General features: G+C 40.5%; 1 protein-coding gene across 1 annotated transcript; it reads right to left on the reverse strand.

The window, feature by feature from the left end:
• Positions 1-1001: 1001 nt before the first annotated feature.
• On the reverse strand, positions 1002-4557 carry LOC137388483 (uncharacterized). The gene is made up of 3 exons (XM_068074969.1): positions 3691-4557; positions 2781-3023; positions 1002-2657 (listed from the first exon to the last, which is right to left on the reverse strand). The coding sequence occupies exons 1-3, from the start codon at positions 4555-4557 to the stop codon at positions 1002-1004; spliced, it is 2766 nt and encodes a 921-aa protein (XP_067931070.1).
• Between the last annotated feature and the right edge of the window lie 2948 nt (positions 4558-7505).

Below are 7505 nucleotides of genomic sequence, written 5' to 3' on the forward strand. Positions count from 1 at the left end.
AGAGCCTGCAAATACTCAGACTCCCAGCGAGACCAAAACAGGTCGACCAGGTGTTGCACACGTCTCCAACGTTTTTGAGCATACATGTCAGCACTAGTGAACACTCCTGGTGGGGGTTGCACCATTTCCGGTTTAATCATAAGTAGATGGTTTGGTGTGAGAGATTCAAAATTCTCTTCAATGTTAGAAATAGGACGACTGTTCACAATGGACATGGTCTCATAAAATAGGGTCCTAATTGATGCACTATCTAGCTTGTCGTGACTCTGCAGAAGAATTCCGTTGATTACGTTTCTAAACACCCTGATCAGTCTTTCCCAGACTCCACCCATATGACTTGCACTAGGAGAATTGAAGACAAAGTCACAGTTTCTGTCAAGAAGAAAGCTCTTAATATGATCTTGGCTCATTTCCTTCAAAGCTTTGGCTAGCTCATTTGCCGCCCCAACAAAGTTTGAGCCTCTATCACATCGTATATGAGATACATTGCCACGTAAGGCAATAAAGCATCTTAAAGAGTTAATAAAGGCATCTGTCGACATATCATCTACTAATTCCACGTGCACTGCACGACTCTGGAGACAAACAAAGATGACACCATACTTCTTCAGAGACTTCCTGCCTTCCTTCACAAGAAAGGGACCAAAGCAGTCCAGTCCTACTTGCATGAAAGGTGAAGATGGGTCTGTTGTGTCAGAGGGCAAATCTGCCATCTTTTGCACTTCAGTATTTCGTCTAAGACGGCGACATGCGACACAATTGTGAATGACTGCCGAGACTACCGATCTTCTGGAGACTATCCAGTATCCAGCAGACCGGATAGCTGCCATTGTTGTAGTCCTACCTTGATGTGCAGCCTTTCTGTGGTAGTGTTCAGTAATTAGTTTGGTGATATGTCCTTCTCTTGGTAGAACAATAGAATGTTTCTCTCCATAGAGCATAGAAGAGAATTTCATTCTACCACCAACACGAATGACTCCATTCTCATCAATGAAAGGATCTTATCTCCACATTGAGCCTGATCGTTCAACCATCTTATCCATCGCTAGTTTGTCATAGTCCTTTTGCATGGTAGCTCGTTGCACTGAACTTATCAGCCATATTTTGGTACGTTCCAGCAACTCAACATTGAGATGAACATGATATTTAAATCTACTTTTAATGGTACCATAAACCAAGGCAGCACAGCGAACCGCAGATGTCCATCGTGAGAATTTTTCAACAGTGTTGAGTATAGAAGATTGAGTATCAGAGTTGATCACATGAAGGTATGCTGGATTTTTTAACTTTACTTCTGGATCATCATCATGAACCAAGAACTCCGCAGGATTCTTCGCTGAAAAACTTTCTTGCAATAGGAATTCAGGCCCCGACAACCAGAAAGATCTTAGAAATGAAGAGGCTTCAAGACCTCGAGAAGCAAAATCAGCAGGGTTTGATTGGCTTTCAACCCAGTTCCATTGAGTGGTAAGGGTAAGTTGTCGGATTTGGGCAATTCTGTTTGCAACAAAAACATGGAAGCACTTTGACTCATTTGCTAGGTAACCTAATACAATCTTAGAGTCAGTCCACAAAAAACCCTCACAGTGCAAAACATCAAGATATGCCTGCCAAGCAACATGCATATCTGCCTGAAGATATGCATGTTGCTTGGCAGCAAGCACTGCTGCTTGTAGCTCGAGGCGTGGTATGGTGGTTACTTTGAGAGGTGCTACTCTAGATTTGCCCATGAGAAAGGAACAGCAGACATTTCCAAACCTGTCCTTCTGCCTCAAATAGGAACAAGCACCATACCCAATGGAACTAGCATCTGCAAATGTGTGTATTTGAGATAAGATGACACTCCCGCTGAGACTGGCTGGTTTGAGACACCTGGGAATTGAAATTCCGGATACAGAGTTGAACTGATCTCTCCATTTCTTCCAGTTATCTTCAAGAGTTTTAGGTAACTCTTGATCCCATCCCAGCTTTTCCTTGCAAGCCAGCTGGAGAATGTACCTTCCTTCCAACAATAGTGGGGAGAGAACACCAATGGGGTCAAAGATAGTCGCGATGCTGGATAGGACATTCCGTCTAGTGCATGAACAGCAGTCAATTTTGAAGTCAAATTGAAATGTGTCTGTGTCTAGACACCATTGAATACCCAAGGTTCTCTCTATTGCAGGAAGCAGTGAGTACGATGAATTGGGTTCACTGGCCCAATCTCCCTTGGGAAAGGCTTGCATCACCTGTCTCTCATTTGAAAGAAGTTTATGAACCCGAACATTTCCCTTCATGCAAATAGACTGAGTTGCCTTGACTAGGTTGATGGCTTCAGAAATAGTGGGTACACTTATCAAGCCATCGTCTACATAAAAGTTTCTATGAATGAAAGATCCCGCAGAAGAATCTTTTCCTGCATAGTCAGAAGCTAGTTGCTTAAGAGCAAATTTGGCTAATGCAGGGGAGGAACGTGCTCCAAATAAGTGCACACAGATTCTGTAGACTACTATCTTGGTAGGATCAGTGGGACTAAACCACAGGAATCTCAAGTAGTCCCGATATTTGGGCAGCACCTTGAAGCGATGATACATTTTTTCTATATCACAAGCTACAGCTACGTGATCTAGCCTAAATCTTGTTAGTACTCCGAGTAAATCATTGTTCAAGTCAGGGCCCTGCAAAAGGTACTCGTTCAAGCTGATACCTTGATATTCCGCACTACAGTTAAATACTACACATAGTTTGTTTTTCTTTTTGTGATATACACCATGATATGGTATATACCAGCATGGACCAACTGCAGAACTCGGAGCGATTTCAGCTTCCCCACGAGAAATTATGCCGTTCATGAAATCCTTGTAATCTCTTTCAAAGGACGCTGATTTGGCAAATTTGGACTGAAGACAGTGAAGTCTGCGCAGAACGACCTTGTAGTTATGGGCACTCAAATTAACCCCTTGTTTTAAGGGAAGGGGTAAGTAGTAGTAGCCATCGTTAAGCTGCACCACTTTATTCATTATCGACAGAAAAGCCATATCTTCCTGTGAAACAAAATCGTCTTTGACAGGCACACTGAAATCACCTTCTAATTTCTTCAGAAGAAGTTAATTCCTCCGAGCTTATTCGATGTGAGAGGGTCGAGTGAATGGACTTTGGTTGTTTCCGAGTGCTGGGTGTAAAGGAACCTACTAAGCACCAACCTAGGGCTGTCTTTAATGCATATGGTAAATTTCCTTTGGCTGGTATGAATTCAACTTGAGATAGAGCTCTGCTACAATTATAGCCTATCAGTAGACCAACACCGCAATCTAGAAGTGGTGGTATTTGATCTGCAATGCGATGTAGGTGTAGTATTCTTTGAGCTAATTTATTAGTTGGTATGTGATCAATGTTATGTGGAATTGAATCCCCAGTGTAACATCTAGAGATATCAATGCTTTTTTTAGAGGTATATCCTCTGATAATTATATCAGTAAGTTTGTCACATTTTACATTTGAGCCTTGGCTTGTCATAGTTGATATTTTTAAAGTCGTAGGAGTAATACTGTTTGATTTGAGCTGCCTAGCGACTTCATTGGTTACAAATGTAACATCAGATTGAGTGTCTAACAATGCATATGTCAGATGTTTTTTGCTGGGGTTTGAACGTGTGAAAACCCACACTGGAATTATCATGGTACGGAGTCCTGTGTTTTGCATGCTGCTTACAGCTGGATTGCAGTGTGCATTATTAGCATGCTGATTGTTGTTCACAATTTCCTGAGTTTTTGTTTTGCTTCTATGTAGTATGGTGGCATGCCTTCCACCACATTGGTCGCATAACTTATTCACTCTGCACTGGTTAGCGAAGTGATTCTGCGCCAAACACACAAAGCATAATCTTTTACTAGTCACTAAAGAATACTTGTCATCTATTGGCAGTTGCTCAAACTTGGGCCACTGTGCCAATTTGTGAGATATTGAGTTGCACATTGCACATGGTTCGGCATCTGACAGACTGTTATCCCGAAGAGTCACGGCAGATGCAAGAGCATGGTGACGCCTTTGATCGGTATTGTGGCCTCTTGGCTGTGGGGCTGGCCTAAGAGACTGTAGTGAGGTAACAGGATTGCAGGCTATATCTGCTTCTAACCTAATGAAATTTTTAAACTCCAAAAATGGAGGAAAACAATTGTGAGCAATCTGGTATTTTGAAGCGTTGCGATTCCACAAATTAACAAGCCAATCTGGCAGTAGACACAACATCTTTCGGTTTTCTCGGTTGTCATCTAGAAGTTTTAGCTCAGGTATCTCAGACATAGCAGCTTTACACTGCCCAAGGAAGTCAGAAAATCTGCGAAGTGCTGCACCATCTCGTGCGGAAATCTTTGGCCAGTTTTCCAGCTTTGTACGAAAAGCCTCCGATATAACAAAACTGTTTCCATAGCGCCTATCTAGCACTGCCTGGGCATCTGAGTATGCACTTCTTGAATCTAAGGTAAAATAACCGCTGATAGCCTCAGCAGCTTCACCTGAGACATACCTTTGAAGGTAGAATAGGTTTTCCCTGTCTGACAAACCTCTATCCACAATCATAGCATTAAAAGCCTTTTTTCAGTCCTTGTATTTAATGGTTTCTCCTGTGAATACAGGTGGTTCTGGGGTGGGCAATTTTGACATTGCGAGCGACTGACTAAAGGCTTTAATCATATCACTAAGCTGTATATTAGTGGCTTCTGTACCACTATTATTGTTGCAATTGGAAGAATAACAACTTATTGCTTGACTGTTCTCATCATTATCTGGTGCCTTTCTGTTGTTTGAAAGGTCATGACCTAATTGACTGCTAAATTTAGTTAATGACTTTCTAGCAGCAGGTTTTGGTGCCACATTAGGTGAACTAGACTTATGAGAGTTGTCAGAACTAGTTATAGGCATGTACACACTTTGTCTATGGACAGGCGTTGGTTTGTTTATCCTGCCATGGTCACCAAGAGTAAGTTCCATTGGAATGTTTGTCATGCTGTTTTCACTTTCCCTTATGAGATCGCTATCAGTAGTAGACTGTGGTAAAAATCTGACTGATGGTTGTTCGATTTTTCTAATAAATATATCACGAGGTGTCTTCTTTGGCTGCGCACCACGTTGTGGTGTTGATGTCATATTTTTTGTGGGTTTAATAATGCTGTGTAGTCTAGTCATTTCAAGTTCAATTTTTGATATTTCAATTTTAGCAGTTTTAATTTGGTTATCAATTTCACCTTTGGTATTATAAAGAGCTATCCTTTGAATTAGCTCAGCCTTGGTGCCATGCACAGGTAATTTTAGTTTAGATAACATTGATAGAAGCTCAAATTTCCGTAGGCCTCCAAGCCCATCTAGACTTGCATTCGATGCCATAATCCCACTCCAGCAGCAGCCCTACAATGGAGCCCGACCAGGACCGCGGCAAGCAAGCACAGCCAACCAAAACTCAAGGCAAGAAGAAACGCAAGCAAATATCAAGGACAGCACGCCAGCAGTGCCAACTCGCTACAGACGAGGCCAAGACCAGCAATCATGAACCAAATCAAGTCAGTGTCTGACCAACAGTGAAGTACATAAGTGAATTTGGAAAAGTGTTAAGCACTCAAAATTATAGTAAATAAATGTTATGTTGTATGTAGCAAGTTGATATAACGACCGGATACCTGAATTTTAATCCAAAAGTACAATAAATTTGTGAGTTTTGTTGAAAGAAAATAATATATTAGTATTAAACTGGTTAAAAAGTCATTGACGCATATGCATGATACGCGTCAATGATTAGTCAAGGATTAATAGTGATTAGAAGTAGAATTCATCAAGGCCTTCAAGTAAGAGTGCTTTGCAAGGTTCATCAATGATGAGCGATTGCCTCTAATAATGATGGACGAGACTAAAGATTGATTATGTCCCTGATCTTCTGATGGAAGATTATACATGTACATACATACAGTTTAGTATTGAGGCAGTGAAGGCTTCAGCCCTGGGTAGTTCATTAGCAGCTCTCTTATCTTGGCGGAGTTGCAGGCTTGCAGCATCATAGGAAGAACTAATTCAACCTTCTATAGATTTTCTATTTCATCTGACTTGGCAGTGGGATGATGGCAATGATTATCCGTAAACTCTACTGTAGTGGCCATAGGCTCGTAAGTTATACTGAATATATTTTCGTAGAACTGCAATCAAAAAAAAGTAGACATAAAAATGGAACGAGTATTAAAACTCAAAGTACAGATACACAAAACAAATAACAAGTACACAAAAACTCAGTATTCATGAATTATTAACGAACAAAAATAATAAACAAATTACTAACCTTATTGGACTGGTAGCCTACTTCCACTAATACAACTGTTAATCAGACACTGAGGATTTGAACTGACCATTTGGTCCCGTCCTGGATGCAACACCAGGCAAGCTGACGGCTAATCCTCAAAGCCCACAAGCGTTAGTCCAGCCCTAAGCTGTTGGCTATCCAAGCCGCAAAAGTGTATGCACACACTGAAACACGCAATGTGCGCATGCGTAAGGTTAACTCTATTGCAAAACACAATAGAGTTAACTCTTCATAGAGAGTGCCAGTTTTCAGCCGCAAATGAATTAGTCCGCGAATATGCATGAAATGGCAATTTTCGCGAAATATAGATCCACAAATAAATTCATCCTGTAGGGTAATTACAATGGTCCCCATACCCCTACATACAAATTTTTCACCATACGATACCAACTCTGGAACGAATCAATATCGTATCCTGAAGGGGCAACGTAATGGCAAAACTTGGCAATAATTTCCTTGTTTATACTTGTCAGCGAGCCAGTAAATTATGAACCAATTACAACAGATGGCAAGACCAGTCAGTGGTAAAAAATACCCAAACAAATGAATGTTGAAACAATTTTTAAAGTTAGTTGATAGAGTGCAAGCTGTTGACTTGACTGGAGCTAAATGGACATACCAATCGACTTCAAGTAATTGTAGTTAGAAATTAAGTTCAAATTTCTGTTTCGCTCATATTCCCCCATCGTGGCGAGCTTTTCAACACTGAAATACTCTAATAGCCGAGAATCATAGACAGGGTTGGGCTGAGCATTGGCCATACTACGCTTCCTGAAAAAAATAACAACATTAAGATTAAAACTGAATACCTAAAAGCCGTAGAAGAATTATGATTGTGTAGTTGTGAAAATGAATGTAGTACATAGACGCCCCTACAACGTAAATAATCCATTCCAGGAAAGTTTCCGCTATAGGAACTTTATGTAAATACAAACAGTAAAATACATGAAAGTTGCCTAATCTGTTCCAAGATCTTTCCAATCTCACCTTTTTTGTCATAAAAAACTAGACTTCACTTTTTAATTTGTGAGCTGTATTGTAACTGCAGTATTATAGGTTTGCTTCGACAAATTTCTCATTTTTCTGATCAATTTCACTGGTTTTATGGACTCTGATTGCAGTAATTTTACAATAAGTTAATGGGAAACATACATATCCAACGCTCATTCACGACAATTTGTTT

Source organism: Watersipora subatra, chromosome 2 (assembly GCF_963576615.1).
Source record: "Watersipora subatra chromosome 2, tzWatSuba1.1, whole genome shotgun sequence".
Classification (NCBI taxonomy): domain Eukaryota; kingdom Metazoa; phylum Bryozoa; class Gymnolaemata; order Cheilostomatida; family Watersiporidae; genus Watersipora; species Watersipora subatra.

What these genes read in the sequence shown, in the direction of transcription:
- LOC137388483 (XM_068074969.1), bottom strand. Translation starts at nt 4,557, where the DNA reads ATGATTGTGGATAGAGGTTTGTCAGACAGGGAAAACCTATTCTACCTT. An exon ending in ATGCACACTGCAATCCAGCT is followed by an intron (nt 3,024 to 3,690) that starts GTAAGCAGCATG and finishes TTTGTTTCACAG; the next exon opens with GAAGATATGGCTTTTCTGTC. An exon ending in AAATCGCTCCGAGTTCTGCA is followed by an intron (nt 2,658 to 2,780) that starts GTTGGTCCATGC and finishes TACCTTTTGCAG; the next exon opens with GGCCCTGACTTGAACAATGA.